General features: G+C 42.3%; 1 protein-coding gene across 1 annotated transcript; it reads left to right on the top strand.

Annotated features, from left to right (window-relative positions):
• On the top strand, positions 1-27,313 carry Vps36 (vacuolar protein sorting 36 homolog). The gene is made up of 14 exons (XM_038328289.2): positions 1-127; positions 5,613-5,681; positions 8,968-9,038; positions 12,210-12,324; positions 13,840-13,929; positions 15,322-15,408; positions 17,741-17,773; positions 18,030-18,107; positions 18,947-19,081; positions 21,122-21,187; positions 23,147-23,211; positions 23,780-23,864; positions 24,660-24,736; positions 24,823-27,313. The coding sequence occupies exons 1-14, from the start codon at positions 32-34 to the stop codon at positions 24,914-24,916; spliced, it is 1,161 nt and encodes a 386-aa protein (XP_038184217.1). The 5' UTR covers positions 1-31; the 3' UTR covers positions 24,917-27,313.
• The last annotated feature ends 474 nt before the right edge of the window (positions 27,314-27,787 follow it).

Genomic DNA, 27,787 nt, shown 5'->3' with positions numbered 1-27,787 from the left:
GCGAGCGGCAGAGGCCGGTCCGGCGGCGGCCATGGACCGCTTCGTGTGGACCAGCGGCCTCCTGGAGATCAACGAGACGCTGGTGATCCAGCAGCGCGGGGTGCGCGTCTACGACGGCGAGGAGAAGGTAGGGCGGAGGCCACCCCTCCCCACGGACCCTTGTGCTGGACTCGGCACGACCTGGTCCTCGGCCCTGGGCTCCCGGCCTCGACCTCGCTGCTCGCGGTGCACGGTGGACCGTGGAGCCGGGGCGCAGGGGACCGGAGGTGGGATGGGGGGGATCGGAGCCCGGGACGGCCCAGTTCCGCCTGACCGGGGACGCGCCCCCGGAACGCCTTCCCCCCATCCTCCTGCGGGATGGATGGGTGATGGATTTGTACTGGGCTGAGCCGCGGCCGGTCCCTCGCCCGAAAGGATTTCCGAAGGAGGCAGCCGGGGTCCAGCCCCTGCTTGCGTTATGGACTCATGCAGTAAGCTCTGCCTTGTAGCGCAAGCAGAAACCTTAAGGGATGGGCTTGCAAACGATAAGAGAAATCCCGGATGCAAGGAAGTATTTTGTACATACTGGAGACTCCCCAAGCCCTCCTGTTCTGAACGAAATGCGCGACCTGAAAACGGGGGGAAAAGCTCGCGTTCCCGCAAGCACTTTTGCTTTCCAGTTTTCATTTGCCGCGTTCCTCCTTCCTCGCTGTGGGGGAAACGAAGCCTCCCTCTGTGCTTTGAAACACTTTTTCCTGGTCCGTGCTTACAGCTGTTGGAGGTGCACGCGACGTTTGACTCAGGTCTCCCGAGTTTCTTAGGGTGGTGTTTTTAAGGCAGGATCTTCTCCGCAACTGTTCTTTTAAATAAAGTTTGATTTAAAATAGCTCCGATTATTCTGGTTTTGAGTAGTAAAAGGAAACCGGACAAACCTGTCTGTCGGGTTGAGAGAATAACCCTCGGGAGAACTGAAGGAAACGGTGGCACAATTTCCTCACTGGAGCAACAAACAAGCTTTCTCATTTCCTCATGCCCATTGACAGGGCAAGTGGACAACTCTGACAGGAGCTTCAAATGTATATCCTAAACTTTGATTTCAACAAGATGAAACAAAAGCTGCTCTGATCAAACTGCACTTCCAAGTTAACAAAACATTTGTTTTGAAAATGGGAGTTTTCACTTAGCAACAAAGAGATTCTTAAAATATCATAAACCCAGTTTTGTGTAAATCAGACCAGCCAAGACGCTTAAAGTTAGGCTGAACTGCATTCTAGAGGGTACTTGAGCTCTACTTTTTATTGTGACGTTTTTCTTATTTTTAATTGGGTATAGGTGTGCGTGTCTACATGCGGGTGTGTGCACAGAAGGGCAGGTGTCAGCCTAGGCGGAGGTGTCAGGTTCCCCGGAGTTGTGAGTTGCTCTGTGGGTGCTGGGACCCCTTAACGGCTGAACCATCTCTCCGGTTCCGCGCCTCCTCTTTTTGAGTCTGGATCTCTCTATGTAGCCCTGGCTGTCCTGGAACTCTCTGTGTAGACCAGGCTAGCCTCGAACTCACAGTGGTGCACCTGACTCCGCCTCCCAGTGCTGGGGTTAAAGGCCCGTGCAACCCTGCCTAGCCTTTTACTTCTGACGCAAGAAAACTCAGTCTTTTCTCGGATAAGTCCAAGTATTCTGGTGGAATATTGCACCGTTAGTTTTCTATCAACCTGGCACAAGCCGGGATCATCTGGGAAGAGGGAATTTCAATTGAGAAAAGGCCTCTTTCAGATTTTTATGTGGTCAGGTCCATGAGGCATTTTCTGGATTAGTAATGATGGATATGGGAGGACCCGGCCCATTGTGGGCAGTGCTGTCGATGGACCGGGTCCTGAGTTATATAAAACAACAAGTTCAGAGACCCATGGGGAGTAAGCCACTAGGAAGCATTCCTCCATGGTCTCCACTTCAGTTCCTGCCCTGACTTCCTTTCGTGATGGGATTGTAAACTCTAAGCTGAAATACCCCCCCCTCCCAGTTACTTTTGGTCATGTGTTTCTATGGCAACTAGAGTGGCTACTGAGATTAAAGGTGTGTGTTACCACCACCTGGTCTGTAAGGCTGACCAGTGGGACTGTTTTTCTCTCTGATCTTCAGGCAAGCTTTATTTATTAAAATCCAAATGAACTGCCACTACAGTGGTGTTTATCACAGCAATAGAAACCTAAGTTGGCACCGAGAGAAGCAATTAATAAATGGGACCTCCTGAAACTGAAAAGCTTCTGTAAAGCAAAGGACACGGTCAACAAAACAAAACGACAGCCTACAGAATGGGAAAAGATCTTCACCAATCCCACATCAGACAGAGGACTGATCTCCCAAATATACAAAGAACTCAAGAAATTGGACACCAAAAGATCACATAATCCAATAAAAAAAGTGGAGTACAGACCTAAACAGAGAACTCTCAACAGAGGAATCTAAAATGGCTGAAAGACACTTAAGGAAATGTTCAACATCTTTAGTCATCAGAGAAATGCAAATCAAAAGAACTCTGAGATTCCATCTTACACCTGTAAGAATGGCCAAGATCAAAAACACTGATGACAACTTATGCTGGAGAGGTTGTGGGGTAAAGGGAACACTTCTTCATTGCTGGTGGGAGTGAAAGCTGGTACAGCCCCTTTGGATGTCAGTGTGGCGATTTCTCAGAAAATTAGGAAACAACCTTCCTCAAGACCCAGTAATACCACTTTTGGGTATATATCCAAAGGATGCTCAATCGTGCCACAAGGACATGTGCTCAACTATGTTCACAGCAGCTTTGTTTGTCATAGCCAGAACCCGGAAACAACCTAAATGTCACTCGACCAAAAAAAAAAAAAAATGGACAAGGAAAATGTGGCACATTTACACAATGTTGTACTACACAGCAGAAAAAAATAATGACAGCTTGAATTTTGCAGGCAAATGGATGGAGCTAGAAAACATTATTTTGAGTGAGGTAACCCAGACACGGAAGGACAATTATCACATGTACTCCCTCGTAGGTGGTTTTTAAACATAAAGCAAAGAAAGCCATTCTACAAACCACAATCCCAGAGAACTTAGACAACAATATGGACCCTAAGAGAGACTTACATGGATTTAATCTACATGGGAAGTAGAAAAAGACAAGATCTCTTGAGTAAATTGGGAGCATGGGGACCTTAGGGGAGGGTTGAAGCGGGGAGGGGAGAGGAAGGGAGTGGAGCAGAGAAAAATGTAATGCTCAATAAATATCAATAAAAAAAAAACCTAAGCTGGACGACTGTTCTTCACAGAGTGTGTTTGCACTCTGATGGTTCAGCACACTTCCTAGCCGTGACACCGTTATTCATTACTAACATCTCATTAGCAATACTGGTGGATCTTATTCTGAGGGAAAAAAATGGTTAAAATGTGTGTCAAAACATGTAGGTTATCTGTTACATGTGGGCTTTTAAAGGCTTCTTTACCGAGTGGTGGTGGTAATGCACACCTTTAATCCCAATGCGGGAGGCAGAGGCAGGGAGATCTCTGAGTCCAAGGCCAGCCTGGTCTACAGATCCAGTTACAGGACAGCCGGGGCTACACAGAGAAACCCCGTCTTGAAAATATAAAACTAACTATCTAGATAAATTCATAAAGGTCATGTTCCTGTGTATGTTTGATTTAACATGAAAAAGTTCAGAGTTATATGAAGTTACATATGCCAGTGTCAAGTTTCTTTGATTTTTTTCAAACTAATAATGTTGGTTAAGTACAAGTAAGCAAAAAAAGAAAAAAAGAAGGATAAAACTTGAAATAATCAGTGTACCATTGCCCAGAAGTAATTACTTTTGGCATATTGGCATACGTTTGATATAAACATGGTATGTGAAAATTTTATTTTTTACTGTAATAAAATATCATAGGTACTTTATACTGTTGTTAACGGGATACATGATTTTAACTTCTGTTTAAGAATGATACAAGGCTGCAAAGTGTCTCATTAGGGATAGGCACCTGCCAGCAGGGATCTGAGTTTGACCAGGTCTCAGATGCTGGGAGAATCAACTCCTAAAAGCTGTCCTGGCCTTTGTGTGTGTGTCCTGGCACTGACATAGTCACATAGATATGCACAATAAATAAATTTCCAGGTTTTATAGATTGATATTCTATAATGCTATTGATTACTTAATATTTAATTAGCATTTTTCCTATGGAGAATTTCTTATGCATATAAAGTATTTTGATCAAATTCACAACCCCGTTCCCTTCCCTAACCCCACTATCACTTTTCCCCCCTAACTTTGTGGACTCTGTTTTTTATTTATTTATTTATTTTTTAAGATTTATTTATTGTGTATACAGTGTTCTGTATGCCTGCAGGCCAGAAGAGGGCACCAGATCTCATCTTGGATGGTTGTGAGCCACCATGTGGTTGCTGGGAAATGAACTCAGGACCTTTGGAAAAGCAGCTAGCGCTCTTAACCTGTGAGCCGTCTCTCCAGCCCGGACTCTGTTTTTTTAAACCATTGAGTCCACTTAAGTGCACCATTTGTTCTTGATTGTGGGACTGTCTACTGGAGCATAGGTGACCTCTCCCGGTGCCTGAGCCCTGAAGGAAACCAACTCCCCCTCGCTTCAGGGAGGACATGGTCCCTGCCCCGACCCATGCTATGATTTTTGTCTGGCTTCAAACAAACACTCTTAACCACATAATTTTAAACTCAGAAGAATTCTGGCATCATTTGTAATAAACTGAATTCTAACTAAAATCTTTTTTTGTAGTGTGTGGTATGACATAGCCTTGAACATAGGTCCATCCTTGTATCTTTAGAGATCACTAGAAATTATTCAACCAAATCTTATTGTATGGCAAATTCTGCTCTCTAGTGTTTAGAGAAATAGAAACTTCATATATGCATTTTTAACAGCACTGGAAGGGTTTGATTTATTAATTTCTTGAATATTAACTCTAAATTGGTTTATTGTCTAATTTTCAGGAATAATAATCTACGAAATTAAAACTTCAGTCATGCAGACACAGACACCATCTTTTTCATACTATTATACAATGTATTTTTATTTTTGAGGGGAAGTGGAAAAAACTGGGTCTTCTATAGCCTTAGCTGGCTCCAAACCTTCTGCTTCTACATCCAGAAATGGGCTCACAGATCCCTTGCTTTTTTCTCACACTCCCATTTCCTCACCCTTTCCTGAGACCAGTGAGTGCTTACTGTACACTCATTTAGACCTTCTCAGTGGTACTTACATGAGATGTATGTACCCACACATAGAAAGCACCTTCTGTTGGAGAATTTCATTCTGTGTAATACATTGCAAATTCCCCTTTTTTTTCCCATTAGCTGTCTTAGCATTCCATGTGTGCTGTACTATAGATACATTTTATTTAACTACCGCTGATACCACATGTAGGTTACTTAGAATTTTTTATAGTTCTATAATGGATATATACATATATGTGTGTAATATAGAGTATTTATAAGATATATAGCATTTCTTTTTAATTTATGATAAATCTTGCTATAAAGCTAAAGTGTTTAATAATTTCATATTATGTACGAATTAGGTAAGAAAATCTGTATAATATGGAGTGATATTGATTATTTGTAACAATCTTATCGTTTTAGATAAAATTCGATGCTGGGACACTTCTTCTTAGTACACACCGGCTGATTTGGAGAGACCAGAAAAACAATGTAAGAGACATCAGCTTTTAGCGTGTAATTCTGGGCTTCGTTTAATTAGTTGTGTGACTTGGAACAGAGGGCTTTGACTATGCTGAGTGTGTGCTTTATCACTGAATTACACCCTCAACTACCCCCATCCAAGACTTTGTTTGCATTCTCTTGTTTGTTCTTGTTTTGTTTTGAGGTGACAAGGTTTTACTCTCTAGCCTCGTCTGACCTTGAACTTGCTGTGTAGACTCGTCTGTCCTCAGAAAGAAATTACCTGCCTCTGTTTCCCCAGTGGTGAGATGCTTAATTCTTAGCCTTTCAAATACCAGTCAGTCGTTCCTACAGCCTGCCTCAGTGTAGGGGAGGAGTCATTCTCTCATCAGTTCTGAGGGATCCTTAAAAAGACAGAAGCAGGAGCGGTGTGCCATGTGGGGAAGCAGGGGCCCTCTGCCGTAGGAATTCCAGAATTCCTATATGGCTCAAGAAGAGACTCCTCACTCTGATTTTATAGTTTCTAGATGGAGTGAAGCGTATGTATGAGCTGATATCTCTATTCCAAAGAATTTTAATTTTAAAGGTACAGTTGTCAACAGGAAAAACTATCTAGTGTCTCTCAGTCTCTGTCTGTCTGTCTCTTTCTATATATATAGTTTTATATATATAATAGATATACTTATTCTTTCTATATAAAAGAATAATATATATATATATTCATATTCATATATACTTCCCAGCTGGATGTTGATTGATTATGAAAATAAGAATATATATGTGTGTGAATGTATAAATACATTTTATAAATATTTGTGTGTATGTGTGTATATACCTATACATTTATATATTCTTATTTTCCTAATCACTCAGCACCCCGCCGGGAAGCTGTGGTGACTGAAGTCGGTGCTGAGATAAACTGCCGGCTGGGAGCACCACGCCTGCGTTTCACCTCTCCACCACACTCCCAGTCACCAAGAACTTTTTTTAATTATTTATTTTTTTTTTTAATTTTATGTGTCATGGGTGTTTTGACTGCATGTGTCTGTGCACTATATGTGTGCAGTACCCACAGAGGTCAGAAGAGGGCTCCTGTCTCCTGGAACTGGAGTTACAGGTGGTTGTGAGCTGCCATCTGGGTGCCAGGAATTGAACCTGGGTTTCCTGGAAGAGCAGCCACTACTCTTAACCTCTGAGCCATCTCTCCAACCCCTCACCATGAACTTTTAATGCCAAGATGAACTGTAAACTGTATTGTATCCTTTGAAAGAGTGCTAACCATGTTCTTTAAGAACCATCCCCCTTTTAGGGTTGATATTGCCTCCTTTGATGCTGTATTCATTATTCTGTTAGTGTTGTGTAATTATTTTAAAATTATATCCGGAAGAGAAATCTTTACAAGATGATGAGGTGCCCTGAATGTTGATAAACTAATTTTAGAGTCACCTTTTGGTCAGCATTTAAAGAGGTCATTTAGACAGGGAAGGGAAGATGGGCGTGGCTGGTGGGTGATATGTGCACGCGTGGACGTGTCCCGTTGAGGCCGTTGAGATGGCTCAGCCGGGAAAGATGCTTGTCCTAGACAGCGCATGGAGATGCTTGTCCTAGACAGCGCATGGAGATGCTTGTCCTAGACAGCGCATGGTAGCCAGAGAGAAACGATGTTTGCACTTTTGATTTCCGCACGTGCACCCTGGGGCTGCAACATGCATGTGTATGCCTACTCGTGGACATGCAACACATGCATGCAAGATAAATAAATTGTAAAAAAAAAAAAAAGAGAGAGTGAGGTCTGTTAAATTGTTCAATTATTTCACATTAATAAAAAAGGAAGCCTGTTTTGAAACCCTTCGACCTATTATATACCAGTCATGTATAATGATTTAAATTAAATTTAGCTAATGATTTTCACAAGCTTTTACTGTGTTGCCTTGCCTAATATTGAACTTTAGGCTCAAGTGGTCATTTTTACCCTTCCATATTATTTTTAATAATAACAAAGCTGCATTTGTATTTCCTCTTCAGTGTATATACATGTGTGCATATCTAAATAGGTAAATTGGGGTAGTTATAAAGAAACGTAAAAATCATCCATATAAAATGCATCCTTTGGAATTGTTTTGATTTGTTTTATTTTTATTTCTTATAAAAATATTGCATCAAAATTTTTTTCATGTAAATTCATTTTAATTTGAAACTTGAACAATACAAATGGTAAATTAGTAGTCATTGGATATGGATCCTGCCATTCATATCTTACAAAAAGAGATATTTAAAATTTTTCATAAATTTTACTTGAAAAAACATACCAACTATAAAAACAAAGGTAGTTACAACTGTTTTATTTTGCTTGAAAAAAAGGTAATTATTAGTTTACTTACTTACATGTGTGTTCTCATGTGTATGGACGTGTGCATGCAGGTGCCTATGCGGGACAGAGGACAGTCCCCGGAACTAGAGTGACCAACATAGGTGCTGGGAACTGAATTCTGTCCCTCTGCAAGAACAGCAAATGCTCATAATTGCTGAGCCAACCCTGCAACCCCATTTTACTTTTACTTTTTGAGACAGGGTCTCACTGTATAGCTCAGGCTGGTCTTGAACTCCTTATCCTTCTGTCTCGGATTTACAAGTACCAAGATTAGAGAGGTAACACCTCCTGGTTTAATTTGATTTATTAGCATATTCTGTGTGTCCATGCGTGTGGGCGTACCACTGTGCACATGCAGAGGGCAGCGGATAGCTTGCAGACTTCTCCCTTCCCCGGTGGGATCCCAGGGATGGAACTCAGGCTTAGGTTCTGGGAAGGCGCCTTTACCCACTGAGCCATCTTGGCAGCCCTGTGCTTGCCTTTCAAACTCTCCTTATGCTCTCCCATGCACCAAATGGCAGCACAGAGTTGGTTTTTTTTTTTTTTTTTTTTTTTTTTTTTTTTTGGTTTTTCAAGACAGGGTTTCCCTGTAGTTTCTAGAGCCTGTCCTGGAACTAGCGATTGTAGACCAGGCTGGCCTCGAACTCAGAGATTCACCTGCCTCTGCCTCCCCAGTGCTGGGATTAAAGGCGTGCGCCACCACCGCCTGGCCGGCAGCACAGAGTTTTATTTCAATTTTCCTTAAGTTTATTAAGGAGATTGGAAGTGTAGCTGTGGTAGAGCCCCTGCTAGGCGTGTGCCTTTCTAGCCAGGCTAAAGTGAGCAGTTTGGTTAAGGAATACAGCGTTGATGTTTGAGTACCGCACAGGGGAGCACGGCTCCCGTGCCGTGCTGCTGGACTGATCTGACCACGCACATAGCTCTCCCCTGTTGGTTTCCTCCCAGGAGTGCTGCATGGCCATTCCTCTGTCCCAGGTTGTGTTCATCGAGGAACAGGCGGCCGGAATTGGGAAGAGGTGAGGCCTAACAATCTTTCTGTTGTTTTGTGTTTTCCAGACAGGGTTTCTCTCTGTAGCCCTGGCTGGCCTCGAACTCAACAGAGATCCCCTGCCTCTGCCTCCAAGGGCTTAGAATTAAAGGCATGCACCACCACTACCCTGAGTGAGCTCTAAAACCTTTATTCACAAAAAAGTTCTTATCTCCTTCTACCGCCCTAATTAAAGCCCCCTGTCCCCATGTGTCCCATTTCCCCTTCAAATCTGCTGTACCCTGCTATTCAAGTCTTCTTGCTCCTCCCCCCATTTTGGTCCTTTTCACTCTCTTTGTTTCTGGGGTTACTCCAGGATATGTACTCACACTGAAGAACCTAAAGAAGTTAAGGACCTCAGATGAGAGTGAACATGTAACATTTGTCTTTGCGTTACCTCAACCAGTACAATATTTTCTAGTTCTGTCCACTTACCTGCAAGGTTCATGTTTTCATTTACCTTTGTAGCTAAATAGTATGCCATAGTATATGTGCGCCACATTTTCTTCTTTTTTTAAGATTTATTTACTTATTATGTTATTATGTATATAGTGTTCTGTCTGCATTTATCCATGCAGGCCAGAAGAGGGCACCAGATCTCATTACAGATGGTTATGAGCCACCATGTGGTTGCTGGGAATTGAACTCAGGACCTCTGGAAGAGCAACCAGTGCTCTTAACCTCTGAGCCACCTCTCCAGCCTATGTGTGGGCCACATTTTCATTATCTGTTTGCTGGTTGAAGAACATGTAGGTTGTTTCCATTTCCCTGCTATTGTGAGTAGAGCAGCAATGAACATGGCTGATCTAGGATCTGTGGAGTAGGATGTCAAGTCTTTTGGGCGGGTGCCAAGGAGTGGCACAGCCAGTAGATTCATCTTTAGCTTTCTGAGGGTTTCCACACTTGTTTCCAGAGTCACCGCACCAGATGGCAATCCTGTCAACAGTGAATGAGGGTCCCTTTCCCTATATCCTCTCCAGCACTAGTTGGCAGTTGTTTTATTGACATCGTCATTCTGACTGGAGTAAGATGGAATATCAAAATTGCTTTGATTGCACTTCCCTAATTGCTAGGGAAAAAATTAACATTTTTTGAGATAATTCTTCTCTGTGTTCAGATCCCAAGCATATTTTTTAAATGGGTCATTTGGTTTTCGTTTCTTTGATTCTTTGTTGTTGGAGCTCTCTATATTGTGATAATCCTCTGTCAGATGTATAGCTGATGAAGATTCTCTCCCATCCTGCGACTTCTTCTCCACATGATTGGTTGATTCTTTTGCTGTGCAGAAACTTTTTAGTCGGTCAGTTTTTGGCCTTGACTCCTGAGCGAATGGAGTTTTATTCAGAAAGTCCTTCCCTACACCTGTATCAGGGAGGACATTGCCTGTTTTCTGAGTGCAGTCTCAGTGTTTCATGTTTAGGTCTTTGATCCCTTTGGGGTTAGTTTTCATGCAAGGTGATAGATAAGGGTCTAATTTCATTCTCCTGCTTGGCAACATCCATATTTCCCAGCACCATTTATTGAAGATGGTTTTTCCCTCCAACTTATGTTTTGTGGGTATTTTTTTTTACATTTTTGTCAAATATTAAATTGCTGACGTTTGTGTACTCATATTTGGGTCTTCAGTTGTGTTGCTTTGGTTTGCATGTCTGTCTGTGTCTTTATTACTATGGCTCTGAAATGGTAACCTCTTCAGAACCATATTTTTGCTCAGTATTTTTGGCTATCTGAGATCCTTTTTGGTTCCATACGAATTTTAGGATAGGTTTTTTTTTCTTCCTTTTTCTGTGTCAGTGAAGAATGAGATAGTGTTTTGGATTTTGGTGCAGGAGAATTGTCTGTATTCTGTCAATCATGTTTTAAATAAACACTGATTGGCCAGGCAGGAAGTATAGGTGGGAAAACCAGACAGGAAGTAGAAATGATGCAATGAGAACAGGAGAATTCTGGGAAGGAGGAAGTTGATTTCTCCCACTCCTGCCCAGATCACCAAAGCAGCAGGATGTGATCTACCCAGCTGAAAAAGGTACTGAGCCATATGGCTAACATAGATCAGAATAATGGGTTAGTATAAGTCATAATAACTAATAAGTAGCCTGACCTAATGGGCCAATCAGCTTTATAATTTATGGAGATCTCTGTGTGATTTTCTTTGGGGCTCAACAGCTGTGGGAACTGGGAGGACAGAAACCCCAACATACAGGACCGCTCATGTTACAGGATTTTGATTGCATTGAACAGTAAATAGTTTTTAATAAATTAGTCATTTTCACAGTGGTAATTCTACCAAACCATGAGCACTGCCTGTCTTTCTATTCTCTAGTGTCTAGATATGGGGTTTGGGTAGGGTGCGTGAGAGTGAGATCAGGAGGAGTCACCAGGCTAGACCCTGGTGAAGCAGGTCTGTATGCATTTAATGGTACTGAGATGCTGCTGCTGACACACGGTGTCTCCCTAGGTCGGCAGGATTTGAGAGTTGTCCTTACGTCAGGTCTTCTAGATCATGCTGCTGCGCGAGCAGCGTTTCCAGCAAATGACACTGTAGAACGTTAGTTTGGGCTGCGTTTTTATTAAAATATCAGCCAGCCCATCTTACAGGTAACTTTTCACGTGTTTCCAGGTAGGTAAGGTAGACTGCTTTGGCAGACGTGATAGCCCCATGTGACCTCAGGTGGTGACTCTGTGGATGGGAAGCCTAGGCATAAACCACTGAAAACATTACAAAATTATTCTGAATTCATTTCTAAAGCCATGCATTTATTTCATCTTTATAGCCAATAGCATTTAGTTTATATCTTACCAGTTTTATTTTTGCAAGTTTTAATGATTCTGAATATAAATTAGAAAAGAATGTGTTTTTGAAATTCATTATTTCTCTATGAATTTCCAAGTGATTGGAAATGTACAACATGTTTAAAAAATAGTGCTTGTTGTAGTGGCACACACTTTTAGTTTCAGCCTGTGGGAGGCAGAGGCTGGGGGATCTCTCTGTGTTGGAGGTCAGCCTGGATTACATGGCAAATTCCAGGCTTGCCAGAGCTACACAGTGAGATCCTGCCTCAAAACAATACATAAATAGTAAGTAAATAAGCAAATGAAAAGTTATAAAAACAGAATTAGTGATTTTAAAAATTCATCCACATATTTGCTGTTTCATTAGTGCCAAAATCGTGGTTCATCTGCACCCGGCTCCTGCTAACAAAGAGCCCGGTCCATTCCAGAGCAGTAAGAACTCCTACATCAAACTCTCCTTCAAAGAGCATGGCCAGATCGAGGTAAGCTCCCTTATGAGTACAGCTGGATTATAGAGCGTGTGCTGTGTTAGTATGGTAGAAGACAGTATTGTGATTGAAGGTGTGTGCTGTGTGTTAATGCAGCAGAAGACAGTATTATGATTGAAGGTGTATGTTGTGTTAATGTGGCAGAAGACAGTATTATGAAGGTTATAAACTACATTTTTACAAAAACAAAACACAAAGCAAAACCTTTTTATGTTTCGAGCCTTATTGAGTGAAAAGCAGGGCTGTGGTTGCATGGCATCCGAAGCTGGAAGCTGCTAGAGAAGCTGCTAGGGGGTAGTTGATGGGGCAACAGACCGCAGCGTGGGAAGGGATTCAGCTGCTCTCGGTTAGCTCCGTAGAGGGAATGGCTCGGGTGCAATGGCCCAGTGTCGTGGTTAGAGGACCGAGTGAGGAAGCCGCTAGACACTTGTTCTTAAGACACGTGTGCTGTCTTGTGCAGCACCCCCTGAGTGCTCCTCACACAGTTGTTTCAAAGCCAACTGAAGTGAATTGCTGTCTTAGTTAGGGTTTCTATCGCTGTGAAGAGACACCATGACCATGGCAACTCTTATAAAGGGAAACATTTGACTGGGGCTCGCTTACAGTTTCAGAGGTTCAGAGCATCATGGTGGGGAGCATGGTGACATGCAGGCAGACACGGTGCTGGAGGAGTGGCTGGGATGCTACGTCTTGCAGGCAACAGGAAATGGTCTTTGATCCTGGGAGTAGCTTGAGCATAGGCTGCCTCAAAGCCCACTCCCACAGTGACACCCACTCCAACAAGGCCACACCTCCTATTGGAGTCACTTCCCTTTAGGGTCCGTTTTCTTTCAAACCATCACACTTGCCAAAGGTGTTTTCACTGGAGTGGAAATACGATGGATTATTTGTGAGCCTAGCCACATTTTGTCTCTAATTTTGTTTTTGCTTTTGTTTTATTTTGTTTTTTGAGATAGAGTATTATGTGACACATAGTGGCCTTGAATTTGTTATCTAGTTGAGGGTAGCCTAGAACTGATCCTTCTGTTGGGATTATAGATGTATATACTATTGCGTTTAACTTGTCCCTAATTTTTACCTTATATTTTAACTAGACAAGTTATTCTCTGCTCTTTTTGTGGAGAAATGGTTATGTAATTTTTCTGTACTGTTTGTTTCAGTATAGACTGACAGCACTCCACATCTATAGGATTGCCTAAAGTGAGGGCATTTGCTGAAGTGGCATACGTCTGTGGGGAGAGCTCTCCATTGTATGTAAAAAGCCAGCTCGTGTGCGTGTGCATGTGCGTGTGCGTGTGTGTGTGTGCATGTGCGCTCGGGTATATGTTTTGATTTCTTTGTGCTTTCTGAAGCTGATCCTAGAAGACAGCTGTTGCCTTCCTTTGCTGTCGGAGGGGTCTAGTCCTGTTACTGACAACCGAGCAGAACGTTATACTAAACAGATGTTTTAGTGGTGTGTGTGTGATGGCTGCCATGTGACTGACTCCAGGCTTTGCATATATGTTACAGTTTTATAGGCGTTTATCAGAGGAAATGACACAGAGGAGGTGGGAGAATGTGCCAGTTTCCCAGTCACTACAGACAAATAAAGGAGCCCAGGTACTGTTAAAGCTTTTTGTAAGTGTAATATCTTCTTTACTGTTTGTCTTCTTAAGACAGGGTGACCTAGAATTTTGTGTAGCCCTGCTGGTCCCATTCTTGAAGTGGTCCTCCTGCCTGAGCCTCCCAAGTACTGGGTGTGAACCACAAGGCCCAGCCAATGCACTGTTTTCATTTCTGTTCTTACATACTCTTTAGGAAGACTCTGGGCATGCGGTCATGCACACCTTTAATCTCAGTATTTGGGAGGCAGAAGCAGGAAGATCTCTGTAAGTTTAAGGCCAGTCTGGTCTACATAGTGATTTCTGGGATAGCCAGGGCTACATTTAGAAAGACTCTGTCTCAGTAGAGGAGCTGATCAAGAGCAGGAGAGCTGTCCCTGCCCCTCATCAGCTGTAGCACTAGGGAGAGTGACCCCTGTACCTGTGGCTCACAGGGGTAACACAGTAGAGCTGACCTTGATGGTGTAGGTGTGGGAGAGCAGATCCTGGGGTGTGAAAACAGAACTGGTCCCTCTCTCATTGCTGCCAGGGTGAATTAGCTGGGGCAGTGCTGGAGAGCTCACCCTGGTGGTGGGACAGGGGAGAACTGGTGGATTGACCAACCCTGCAGCTGCCCAGGTCCAGAACCAGGCTTATGGCTTGGCCTGTCCCAACATCTACCCCATCTGTGATCTACTGGAGCATGCAAAGGGGCCTGTCCTAAGACCCAAAGCTGCAGGATCTCCACAACACAGGGCAACAAGATATCCAAGAAGAGTCTCAGTGAGGGCCCAGTTTTGAGAGAGAGAGAGAGAGAGAGAGAGAGAGAGAGAGAGAGATCCTTTCTCAAAAAAACACAGAAGGGGGAGGAGGAAGAAGAAGACAACAACAAACTCTCTGTGATCACACACTTGTCAAAAACAAAACAGTAGAGTTCTGCTTTTTAAAAACATTTTGAATTTTCATGGGAACTAGTCAGAATCAATCATCCAGCTGTGGACAGGCACTCACGTGTGAGGAAATAGCTTGTTAATAACTTGTCAAGTACAAAAATTTTAGCTACAGTTTTATACATTTGATAGATTATTAATATCTATCTAATATATGATAGATTTTCAAAGAATAAAAAAAGAATAAGAAGTTTAATTATACCTAAAATACAGAGAAACGCATGCATGCCGTTGGTTATATATTTATTTTTCCTTTGCTATTGAAGGTCATTATGTGCAAGCAGAAGGAGACAGATGCTTTGGAAAGGAAGCTGGATGTAATTGTTTGCAGTTTTCTGTGTGGGCTCTTTCCCACCTTTGAAAAGTCAGTGCGGTTTACAAAGGGCTTTGTTTCCTTCCGTTTTGTGTATCTTGTGATCTAATTGTTTTTTGGCTTTTGTTTTTTCTTTTTTCTTTTCCAGCCAGGAAGAGTAAGAGCTGTAGGGATTGTGGGTATCGAAAGGAAACTCGAAGAAAAAAGAAAAGAAACAGACAAAAACATTTCTGAGGTGATCCCTAACATCTTCCTACAGCTGCGATTACTTACATTCTGGAATTCGGAATTTATTTAGCTTGCCCAAAAATCCATAGTCTCCAGTTTCCTATGACAGATCTCCCTCACCGTGGCACATTTTGATCCAGCTTTTTCTTATGCTCACACGTACGGAGAGGGCCGAGAGTAGTGAGCTGTTCTCTGTTACAGTATTCCTGTTTCTGAAGGGGGCTATGATGTTCAAAATAAAGTTCTTTGATTCTGAAACAAACTGCCATTTCAGGAAATAAATTATTCCCATGGATTCTCACCCCCAGGGAATTCTCCACAGGCATTATGTTCTGTTACAGAGGCTGACTTGTTTAGGAAATAGTTCTTGTTCTTCACATGTGGACCTGCGCAAGAAGCTGTGGCTACTGTCATGGTCCCCTAGGTAGGCAGGCAAACTGGCACTGTTGGCATGTTAGACACGCCTGGTGATGAGAAAACTCGGGCTCTAGAAGGGACTCACGACAGGGCCCTTGATGTTTGTTGGGATTAGGAAGACCCGTTATCAGTGGGAAGATGGGCTGGAAGGCCAGAAGGATGTGTGGTGTTAGCAATGTCAGCAGGAAGGAAAGGTCCAGCAAGAGGAGTGGGGTATGCAAAGGCAAGAATCACTGGTACTGAAGAGAAAATTCAGACATGTGGGAATCGCTAATGAGATGAATAACCAGTCCCTGCAGACGAGCGCACGGCGTCTGTGGGTTTAAAACAGAACTACAGTGGAAGTTTCACTGTGCTGTGGATAACAATAGAACGCTCTGTAAGCCAAGGACTTAATGATAGAATGGGCGTGTGCATCTTTCTTGCTATAATTTTTATTTTATATACCTTCCCATACTTTAAGAAACTGTTACTTGTGTTTTATAATTAATGTTTTAATTACTTAAAACATTTTTTAGCCAGTTCTTTTAAAGTGCTGTGGAATTTCTGTTTGTTCTACTGATTACACGTGATAAAGGATATATTCTTGTGTAAACTCAATGTTTCAGGGGGTTTTTTTTTGCTATGAAAATATAGTGATTTCTCATAGCGTTTTTACTTGAACAAGTGAAATAAACTTATTAACAGCTTGTGTAGTAAGTATGAAAATCTAAGTTTACACGATGTGCCTTTGTTCTAGCTTTGGTGTGTGCTTTAAATGTTAGAATTGACTAAGTTTCATAGCCGGTGCCCAGAGCCTCCCACAAAGGGCTTCCTGCATCTGCTGGCTCTTGCCGATAAGAACCCAGTGTCTAAGCCTTTGTTTATCTGAGGAAATTCCTGTGAGGTGTGTGCACGTTCGTTTTGTTTTCAGTGTTAGCTTAGTGAGCTGGCTATGAGGATCTTACACAGTTATTCTTACACTATTCTTTGAGCTAAAAAAAAAGTTTTTTCAGGTGGGGGTACTTCCTGCAGATTGTCACCACTGATCAGAGCCACAGTTGTGTGTGTGGAGTTCTTGCTTAACTGACTCTCAAAATGAAAGAAAGAGAGAGAGAGAGAGAGAGAGAGAGAGAGAGAGAGAGAGAGAGAGAGAGAGAGAGAGAGAGAGAGAGAAAGAAGGAGAAAGAAAGGGAGAAAGAAAGAAAGAGAAAGAAAGGAAATATCCATGCACATCACTTAGTTGAGAAATTCTACAGTATATTTTCAGCAACCTGAAATAATTTATTAGAAACATATCTGATTGAGTTTGAAGAAACCCTCGAAGTAGACATTTGTTGCAGTGGTTTTACTCAGTGTGTTTGAGAAGCACTGGATGATTTGTGTGCAGTAGGCACTGCACACAAAACTGTGTCATGGCTTACTATTCCAAATCCACGGCTCAGTTATAATTATGTCCAAAAACAGTATTCCTGCAGCTGGGTATTGTCATTTTTAACCCGGAAGACATTTTACAATCTTTGTTTTTTCATCTATCAGAAAAAAATTAGTGATCTCTCTCTCTCTCTCTCTCTCTCTCTCTCTCTCTCTCTCTCTCTCTCTCTCTCTCTCTCTCTCTCTCTGTGTGTGTGTGTGTGTGTGTGTTAGCCATGGCATAACCTAGAACCTCACTAATGCCAGAAAAGCATTCTATTACTGAGCCATGCCACAGACTGGGATTTTCTTGTATGTGTTCAAAACCACTAAATAATCATCTATGGAAAGTTTGGTTGTAGTTTGAGGAAGTTTGCAGTTTCTTAAAGTAGACTTTTAAAATGAGGTATATGTGTTGCTTATACAATTAATAGTAAATCGATATTTGTAAAAAAAATTTGTTTATCGTTGCTTTAAAACATTTTAGTTCTTTAAAAAGATTGCAATACAAACATCGTTTCTCATTTCAGGCCTTTGAAGACCTGAGCAAGCTAATGATCAAGGTAGGTGTCATGTGTTCCACTCAGATTCAGCCATGATGACCTTGAAAATATATTTCCTTTTTTTTTTTTTTTGAGACAGGGTTTCTCTGTAGCTTTGGAGCCTGTCCTGGAACTAGCTCTTGTTGACCAGGCTGGCCTCGAACTCACAGAGATTCTCCTGCCTTTGCCTCCCAAGTGCTGGGATCAAAGGCGTGTGCCACTGACGCCCGGGTGAAAGTATATTTTCTTAGAAGAGTTTTTGCCTTTCTTTTTTCAGGCTAAGGAAATGGTAGAGTTATCAAAATCGATCGCTAATAAGATTAAAGAGAAACAAGGTGACGTCACAGAAGATGAGGTGAGGACCTTTTTTATCTTTGAAGCGGTAGATGCTGGGTAGAAAGCAGTGATATTCTTGTGGTTGACCAGTTCTCTCTCCCTCCTACTGAACTATGCCTGTAGCTTCTCACGTTTGCTGCCTTCCATTTTTTTTTTTATTACACTTATTTCTTTATTGGGGTGAGCTGTGCTGCAGCATGCAGGTGGTAGGCGGAGGGCCACTCGGAAGTATTGATTCTCCCCTTCTACCATGCGGATCCTGGGCATTGAATTGAGATGTTCAGGTGGCTAGTGTAGCTGTGCACTGGGCCCTCTCGCTGGCCCTACTTTCTCAGTGTGACGCTTTTATTGCTTGTGTGTGAAGTGCTAAGGAGAAATTAGATTTCATTCTTTTTCGCTAGTTCTACAAGGGTTCAAGATTATTCTGTGTTCTTTCTGACGGTGTAGGAAATAAAGCTATTGAAATGTCTAAAGAGTAGCAGAGTAGCTGTTCCATACAAATCTGTGATGTCTGCCGGGTTAAGTTTGGCTAATCTGGTCATATCCATTTTTCCTTTGTGAGTTCTTAGTTGTAGTATTTAGTTAGCATTAAAAATAGCTTAATTACTGCCTTTCTTTCACATAAAACGTTGAAAATGAACAGCATGAGACTGGGGTAGAAGGGCGGAGAATAACTAGATTTGTTCAAGGAACGACTAAGACGCTCACCGCCCTGAAGTCCACAGCATAGAAACACAGTAGAAGGCATGGCCGTCTAGAGAAATAACGGTGCCCAGTGAGCGTATGATGAAGAGTTTCAGCTGTCGCGCAGAGAAACTGTTCTCCAGTCCGCTGATGCCTCCCCCTCCCCCCTTACAGACCATCAGATTCAAGTCCTACTTGCTGAGTATGGGAATCGCCAACCCGGTTACCCGGGAGACCTATGGCTCAGGCACACAGTACCACATGCAGCTGGCCAAACAGCTGGCTGGAATATTGCAGGCACCATTAGAGGTAGGTAAAGCCAAACCCCTGCTTTCCAAACACTGCTAAATTATTTCCATGTCATCAGAAGTCTCAAGAGCCTGTTTTCATCATGTGGTCGACGTTAAATGACATGGTTTTGTTTTTCTTCCAGGAATATTAAATTGGCTTAGTACACTTATTAATTATCTTTAATTGTAATCTTCAAAACTACTTTTAACTTCCATTTCAGATGTTTGTACTTCATTAAGTCTGTTTGATGAGACTTTTTCCTGATTTCAAAGAATCTTTCTTTTTGTAAACGTATTTCTCTCTAGTCTGTGTTTTTGTTTGTTTTTAAGACATGATCTCATTTTGTAGCCCAGGCTGGCCTTGAACTCACCATTCTCCTGCCTCTGCCTCTCTAAGGGCTGGGATTATAGACATGAACCACCATATCTGGCTATGTTTAGGTTTTATTGTTTTGGTTTTTTTTTGTTGTTTCTTTGTTTGGGTTTTGGGTTTTGTTTGTTTGTTTTTATACAGGATCTTTCTACACAGCCCTGACTGTCACAGAGCTCACTGTGCAGACCAGGTTGGCCTTGAGAGATCCACCTGCCTCTGCTTCCTGAGTGCTGGCTTTAAAGGCATGCACCACCGTGCCTGGCCCCATATCTAGTCTTTATAGTTATGCTAATAGTTTTGTAGTATACTTTCATAGAGCACTTTTAATGCTGTTTTAAATATATGCTAAACTACGTGCCATAGCAAATCATCGTGTGTCCATCATCTATCTTCATCAGTAAATTATTTTAAAGCAGGTCATCCTGTATGTAAATATTCTAATACCTATAATGATACTAGACTAATTTAAACACAGCTACAGTATCAGTATCACTGTCTCACCTAAAACACTAGAAACCTTTCATGTCAAATGTCTGGTCTGTGTTCACATGTTTTGGTTTGCTTTTGGTTTTTTTGTGCTGTTGGTCAAACATAGGAATTTGCACATCCGCCTAAGATGCAACTCCAGCCCCAAGTTGTGCTTTGTTTCGTTTTTATTTGATTCCAACTTCTCTGGGGAGAACCTGGTAGTTTACCCTACAGAGTATAGTTTGACTGACTGCGGTATTAACATGTTTCTCATTCTACACGTTCTCTGTCAACTGTTATAAATAGCAGCTTTTTATGACAAGAATATTTTATAGGGGATGGTGTACATTTCTGTCAGTAGGTATGTAGTATCTGTCTGTCTGTCTCTCTATATACACACACATATACGTAGCTAGATACCTAGTTAGCTGCCCTTGACAGTCATTACTATATAATGTTATTATGTTATTTCATTAGGGCTTGCAAAATTATGGTATCACTTATTTCTATACTTTCTTCCTTTACTAACATAAATTACTTAAAACATTAAATAAACATAAAAATTTGTTAACATTTAACGAACCTTCCTCTAAGAGGCTTCAAGCCACCATGGTGCATGGCCCCAGTGCCTTCAGCCTTCTCCTCAGCTCTGCTGAAGGGTCGGAGCAGGTCTTCAGAACTCTGCCGTTGCTTCCGTGCACTTGCCAGTAAGAGGAGCTGCTCCAGGCTTATTTGTAGCAGCAATTACCTGAGTCTGATCCCGGACTGATGCCCACAGTTCATCAAGGCTCTGGTCCCTCTTAGGTGGTTTTGCCTCATCCCGCCTTCCTGAATTAACCAAGGTGATACCTGTTGAAGCGTACCCTGTGGTGACACAGGCTGCCAGTGTTACCCTGGCCTCTTGATTCCAGGGCTTGCCAATGTGGCTGTGTCACATGTGGCCCCTGAGTTCTCCAGTCTTTCTCAGTCTGAATCACCTCTGCAGTCAGGAGACTAAGGACAGTTTGGAAGCATGGTGCAGCTGCCCTCTTTTCATCTAAGCGACGTTGAAGTCCATATGTAGAATTTGAGGCATTGCAGAGGATGTGAATAGGCTCTCGTGTGTATAAATACAACTTTTTAGGAAAAAGCAATGTAATTTGTGATTTCACTCAGATTATGATTTCTCTTAGGAAATGCTAAATACTTGATTTTTTTTTTCCTCTCCCCTTTTAATAGGAACGTGGGGGAATAATGTCGCTCACAGAGGTGTACTGTTTAGTGAACCGAGCTCGAGGGATGGAGGTAAGAACGCATGTTTTGATGGTCCCCCTCTAGTGAGTACACAGTGATTGTGAACATCAAAGCTATTTTCAGAAGCAGCGTGATGAGAGACACGTGACTGGCCTGGGGCTGGCTTTGCCAGCCACTGCTGAGTGACTTTGAGTGGTACTCTTCACTGCCTTGGAACTCGGTTTTGTCGCCTTAAAAGTAAAGGTTTGCAGTGAGCGATGCCGCCAGCGCTAAGGTCTGGGTACTGCAATGAGTGGAAGCTTTTCCTCTGAGTATTTAACTCTTGCAGGCTCAGCTGGACTCAGATTTCTTAGATAGCGGAGAGACAACTCCTCCTTACCCCTTTAGCTGAGTATCACTAGGAGCGGTTCTTTAGGTCCCTATGCCCAGTCACACCCGGTGCGTGGCCTCAGAGACTCTTTCCTGGTGCTCTTGGTGCCCCAGCAATCCAGTGCAGCTTGGGTATCTGCCACTTCCATATGGCTCCCCCAAGTCCCGGAGTGCATCCCCTTCCTCTCCTCAGGCACAGGAGTGTCAATGAGGCGCGTACCAACTGTTAGCTCACTTAGCCTCTCACTCCTGCTTTTACTGCCCTCACCTTCAGGTAACTCGGGAATGAGGAAATTGAGGGGTAGATTAGCTGACTTGACTGAGGTCACCTGGAGACGGTGGGTTGACAAGTGTTGTACTTAGGCTCAGCTGGCTCTGGAGCCACCCCTCGTGACTCAGAGCTCTGCTTGTTCTACCACGGTGCAGATTTATTAAGGCTGCACTATCCAGAGCGGAAGCCACTAGTAGCTACACATCACAGTCTGAATTTATAAAACAGGTATAAAATAAACAAAGGTCAGTATCCATGTCAGTATCTCAAAAAAATGTTTTTGTTATTATTTATTACAGTGCTGGAGCTTGAGCCCAGGGCCTTCTGCATGCTGGGCAAGAATTCCACTCCTCAGCCGCATCCCGGCCCCTTCCCCTTTCTCTTTCTCTGTGGGCACTGGAGGTCGTGAGGTCATGCAGTGACCTGCACTGCTGCGTTTCTATTGGACAGAACTGCCGTCTTTGGCTTCTTTGTTTATTCTTTTGTCCTTGAAATTGAATGATCTACAGACTTGATGAAGAGCATTTTTCCTACTTTATAAAAAGTGTTTTAAACTTTATTATTAAAAAGAACTCGGAAATAAAAATGTCACATACCAAAACTAACCAGACTCAAAGTCTGTACAACTCAACAAACTTCTTTGTAGTTCGAAATGGCGTTCAAAATGGAAGCTATGAGGCTTCACGTTAAATTTACGCTTTCAGAATCATGTTTTAGATCCTTATCCACCGTCAAAACCTAAAAGTTTGTGACAGAATAATAGCTAGAAAATGGCTTTTTATCTCTCCCATACCTGTGTCCATCACCGACATTCAGTTCTTCAGCCCTGGTGTTCAGCCTTTTTGTTCTCTTCTTCCTGTTACATGCTGTACCCATGCATACATTTCTGTTACATGCTGTACCCACGCGTACATTTCTGTTACATGCTGTACCCACGCGTACATTTCTTTGCACAACACACACTCACATTCACACATTATTGGCTAGCGCCCACATGTCAAAGAAAACATGAAGATTTTTTCTTGAGAATATATGACTTCAATTAATATTATACATTTTAAGATTACCCATTCCCTGTAATTTTTTACTTTATTTTTCTTTAGAGCTGAGTAATATTTCATATATGTGTGTGTATACAATATATATAAATTTTCATTATACATTCATCTGTTGATGGACAGCTAGGTCGAGTCCCGTTCTTTGCTCTAGTGAATAAAGCAGCAATAAACAGAGGGATGCAGATCTCTGTAGGGTACGGAGCTCTCTGGGTCATATGTCATTGGCTTCTTATTCTGTTTTAGTGGTTATTACAGTTCTCTAGAGCCATTCTATTGCTTTGCAGTGTTAACTGTGTTTCTTTTCCTCGTTAGTTGCTCTCCCCAGAAGATTTAGTGAATGCATGCAAGATGCTGGAGGCGCTGAAATTGCCTGTCAGGTAAAGGAATCTCCACAGGAAGTTTGTCAACTGGAGCTGTGATTCTGCCTAGAGGAGACCTGAAAGTCCACCCAAGCCTGCTAGTACATGGCAAGCCAGATGATGCCCTCTTGAGGCTGTGCCACGTGTGACCCGAGTTCCTCATCCTCTCCCCCAACCCCCATACTGCAAGCATCTCTGCCCTCTCCCTTCATCCTATCAGGGATGGGTGTGTCCCAGTACAGATCAGATCCAGACTTGTGATTTCCCAGAGGAAACTCAGAAGAATTCACCTCTGAACCTCCGCGCTGCACATGTTCAACTCAGAACTGCATTCTCCTTATCCGTGCACTAAAAGCACCCTGAACCGGAAAAAAAAAAAACTTTATCATGTAGATTGTGGCCCATAGTTTTATTGTCCGTAATTCTTGAGTTAATTCTGTTATAGTTACATGTAGTTATTGTGGCTTAGACACTGTGCGATTGTCCTTAGGCCTGAGCATGAAGTAAAGTAGACTGTGGCCTGCTTCTCCTTTGTGGTTGAACATCTTAGAAATACCCACACTGTTCTCACATCTGTGTTTTCCAGGCTTCGGGTTTTTGACAGTGGTGTCATGGTAATTGAGCTTCAAACCCACAAAGAAGAGGAGATGGTGGCCTCAGCCCTGGAGACAGTATGTGAATCCCATTTCCATCAGTCCTTAGAGCTTGCCACAAAGACCCAAATGCATAGCGACTTAATTAAAGCAGGATTCACTGCTAGATTTAGCTTTGCTAGAAAGTCATTCACAGGATCAATGCTTTGTGGTAGACAATGATGTTTTCATTCAACCATCATCCGTAGTAAAAGTTTTTGAAGTATTTGTCTCCCTTAACAGCTTAATGAGGTGCTTGCTTTCCCACTGCAGCTCAGCATTAGGAACAGGTTTTCAAGTCACATCCTTAACTGGACCTGATTATAACTCTGTGGGCCCCTTACCAGAGCCTGTGACACACATAGTTTGCTGTGCTCTGGGCTTTTATACATGAACAGCTTCATATTGGTATGTAGCCTGTGCTCTGCCATTTCTGGGCCCATCAGCTTTCCTAGACTTGAGCTCTCTAGATTCAGGTCTGCGGGACTAGAGGGCTGACCAGCGGTTCAGAACACTTGCTCTCACAGAGGACCTAGGAGCAGTTCCTAGAACCTTCATGGTAATTCACAACCATCTGTAGCTCCAGTTCTGGGAGATCCCACTCCCTCTTGATCTCTGTGGGCACCAGGCATCTCTGCAAACAAAACACTCATGCACATAAAGATAAATCTAGAAACAGGAAGGTCTAATTTTATAGTGACTATTTAGATTTTAGTAGAAAACCCAGTAAAACATTTCCTTCCTGCACTGGTATGTATTCTTCTAAGTGTACTGAAATAATTATGGTTGTTGGTGTTTTGTTTTGTCTTGTTTTCTGTTGTGTGTTATCACTAGGTTTCAGAAAGGGGATCTTTAACATCAGAAGAGTTTGCCAAACTTGTGGGGATGTCTGTCCTCCTAGCTAAAGAAAGGTATGTAAGCCTTTGCCCCTCACTGTGGTGTGTGGTATGTTTCTGGATGAGCAGATCATTGTGGGGTTTCTCTTCTTTGTTCCCAGGCTGCTTCTCGCTGAGAAGATGGGCCATCTTTGCCGAGATGACTCCGTGGAAGGCTTGCGGTTTTACCCAAATTTATTTATGACACAGAACTAAGAATTTTGTATCTGATAGACCTTTTGTCAATACACTTGGCATCATGCCAAGGTCATATGACATTGAGCTAAGCGGTGAACACAAATAAACCAAGAATTTGTTAGAACTTCACAGTATAATATAAAACTCTTACTCTTTCCCTAAAATTTTGGTCTCAGAAGTGTATTTACATATAGGAAAAGGCAGAACAATGAATGAATATGCATTTAAAGTCATGCTGTACTTGTGTAGAACTCTTGAGATTTAACTTGAAATATGGTGGATTTTAATTTGATCCTTGAATTTAGATCCTCAGGGCGGAGAAGTAAAGTTGCATGTTTGGATCCATCAGGTAATCATTTTTCTGTGACTAAACTTCACCAAATTGTGAATGTTTTTCTCTGCATCTGACGTGCCCATCTTGGGCATTCATGAAGGAAGCAATAGCTACACTGTAGTTCAAGAACCAATAACACTGGAATAAAAGGTCAGATTGCAGAGTGCCTACCAGGTTCTTCCTCGGGGCTTGGGAAGCAGACCTAGGTGTATCTCTCCCGAGTCAGATAAAACACCTTTAAAAAAGGAGAGGGCTAGGGTCTAGCTTACTTGGCGAGCATTTGCCTAGAATGCAGAGGCCTTTGATTTCAGATCGACCACCCCAATAATGAGAGAGAGAGAGAGAGAGAGAGAGAGAGAGAGAGAGAGAGAGAGAGAGAGAGAGAGAGAGAAACTGTTATGCACTTACTCCTCAGTTAGATTCTTTGTAGTTTTTAAGTGATAATTTCATGCATGACTGGCATTTTTAAAGACTCCAGCAGTATGATTTTAAGAAATGTGGGTTTGGAAACTGAATTAAGGAGCTGTATAGACACACCTAGAGCTGTAATTACAAGTCTGAGAGTTGGACAGTTCTGGAAGGGCATTAACTGCATGGGACCTTAAATGCTCTTCATATGGAAGCCAAGGATGTGAAACAGGAAATGAGAAAGCTGGCAGATCTCCTTTCTCCTCACAAGGAGTCTCAGCACTCGACTAGAGATATTCCTGTCGTAGTCCAGCCATTTGCCCTTCTTCGCGCCCTCCATACTTCAGGTTGTGTGGAGGAAACATCAGAGAGAAAGGAAAGTTTTTGATAGCAAAAACTGGTGTTATCATCTCTAGATTGCTGGAATTAAGTAGGTTGCCTGACTTCATATGGATTGCACATTGGCATTACCTCAGACTCAGGGAGTCAGTCCTTTTTGAAGCTTAGCTGGAAGAGGAAGGGGAGTGACAGTGTCGCCTGGGAGCTACAGGGAGGGGTGCCCAGGCACACAGTCGCTTGAGGGCACCTTGTGGATGAGGTGGAGGCCACTGCAGATGGCTGTGGAGAAGTGCCAGTGTCTTCAGCCGCAAACCAGGGACCCCCACTCCTGATCCCTTCCTGGGAAGTGACTGCCCGTTGCTCCTGTCCTGCAGTGTTAATGAGAAGGCTGTGGCCAAGGCCAAGGCGGCCTCCTTTAGTGTCATTTTTCAAATCTGTCACTTACTTTCAAGTATGGTGACATCTCCCTAATCACCTCATTGTTTATCTCAGGTTTACTTTATGGCTACCAGATCGTCTAGGGATTGGTTAGACCATTGTGTCTGTTGGTACATCTCACCTCTATCTCGAATGCACATAGTCTGTCACGTGACTCTGGCAGACTTTTTTACACACACCTTATCTGACTGAGGGTCTTTAAGTCAGCCGGTTACTGATCATCAGCCCTACCCCTTGGGTTGGTTGTTATAGGAGCTGCTGAATCCAGCTCTAATGGTTTGGATTCATCACAATAAACACATAATACATTTGTTTATTCAGTGTGACACCCGATTAACAAAAATGGAGCAATCTGATTTGTAGAATGTGAATGAAAGTTGACATAAATATACTTTGAAAAAGTCACATTAACTAAAAAAAAAAAAAAGATTTGTTTTTTGTTTTTTTTTTTAAATCACTGTTTCCAGACCTTGGTTTATCTGTTTGACTTTTTTTTCTTGCCAAATGTGTTGTTCTGGTCCTTTTGTTACAGGCTGTGTTTCAATACAAAACCAATCAAACCTAGGTGCAAAAATGTTCTGCTTTGGTGCTCATCACTGTTAATTTTTGTCTTCATGTCGCTCTTAGGAGAATGAGTCTCTTTGTAAATTTATAATGGAATAGTGTAGTTACTGTAAAGAAAAATAATTTACATTATGTAATCAATCCAGCTTTAGATGATCGGTGTTAATGTAGATAGAGTCAAATTATTGTGAAACTTTAAACTAATTTTCTTAACTTGGTGTTCTTTTTAAAATTCTCTGTAAAATACATGAAAATGATGAATGTTTAGTCACAGTAAGCCAGTATGAGAATTTTTCTAGCTTATAAAGCATTACTTATGAGTTGTCTTTGAAGTTTTGTAATTTTGTTATCTTAAAAAATGGGAAACAAGTCATGAGTTATTTTAAAACTTGTGATTCAGATCTCACTATGGCCAACTGTGTACATTCACATGGGTGGGTTACCACGTGTGCCCGGTTACTAGACTAAGCTGACCAGTTTCACACACACCATGTTTAAGAAGGTTATCTTTTGCCCAGCAACCTCTGCGTCCCCATCTCGGTACAGTGGAGTCACATCTTGTCAGGTGGCTAGGTTTTTAAAACTTTGTGTGAGGTCAAAATAAAGCGTGCTCAAAACGACCCTTGAAAAGTCTAAATGGCAGATGGAGTTTCTCCTGTGGTCCTACATTGTGAGTCCCTGGGGAGTGTATGGAGGTATAGATTTATTCTGCACACAGCAAACACGGTCTGTGATGGTACACATGCCAACAGTGGACTTCTAACAATACTCACTGTTGATATGTGTGATTTGCCCTTCTTGCCAGG

This window comes from Arvicola amphibius, chromosome 4 (assembly GCF_903992535.2).
Source record: "Arvicola amphibius chromosome 4, mArvAmp1.2, whole genome shotgun sequence".
Taxonomy (NCBI): Eukaryota; Metazoa; Chordata; class Mammalia; order Rodentia; family Cricetidae; genus Arvicola; species Arvicola amphibius.
Note: the sequence above shows the minus strand (reverse complement) of the source record. Positions and strands in the feature narration are given on the sequence as shown.

What these genes read in the sequence shown, in the direction of transcription:
- Vps36 (XM_038328289.2), top strand. Translation starts at nt 32, where the DNA reads ATGGACCGCTTCGTGTGGACCAGCGGCCTCCTGGAGATCAACGAGACG. An exon ending in AAGAGCATGGCCAGATCGAG is followed by an intron (nt 12,325 to 13,839) that starts GTAAGCTCCCTT and finishes TATATGTTACAG; the next exon opens with TTTTATAGGCGTTTATCAGA. An exon ending in AGACAAATAAAGGAGCCCAG is followed by an intron (nt 13,930 to 15,321) that starts GTACTGTTAAAG and finishes TTTCTTTTCCAG; the next exon opens with CCAGGAAGAGTAAGAGCTGT.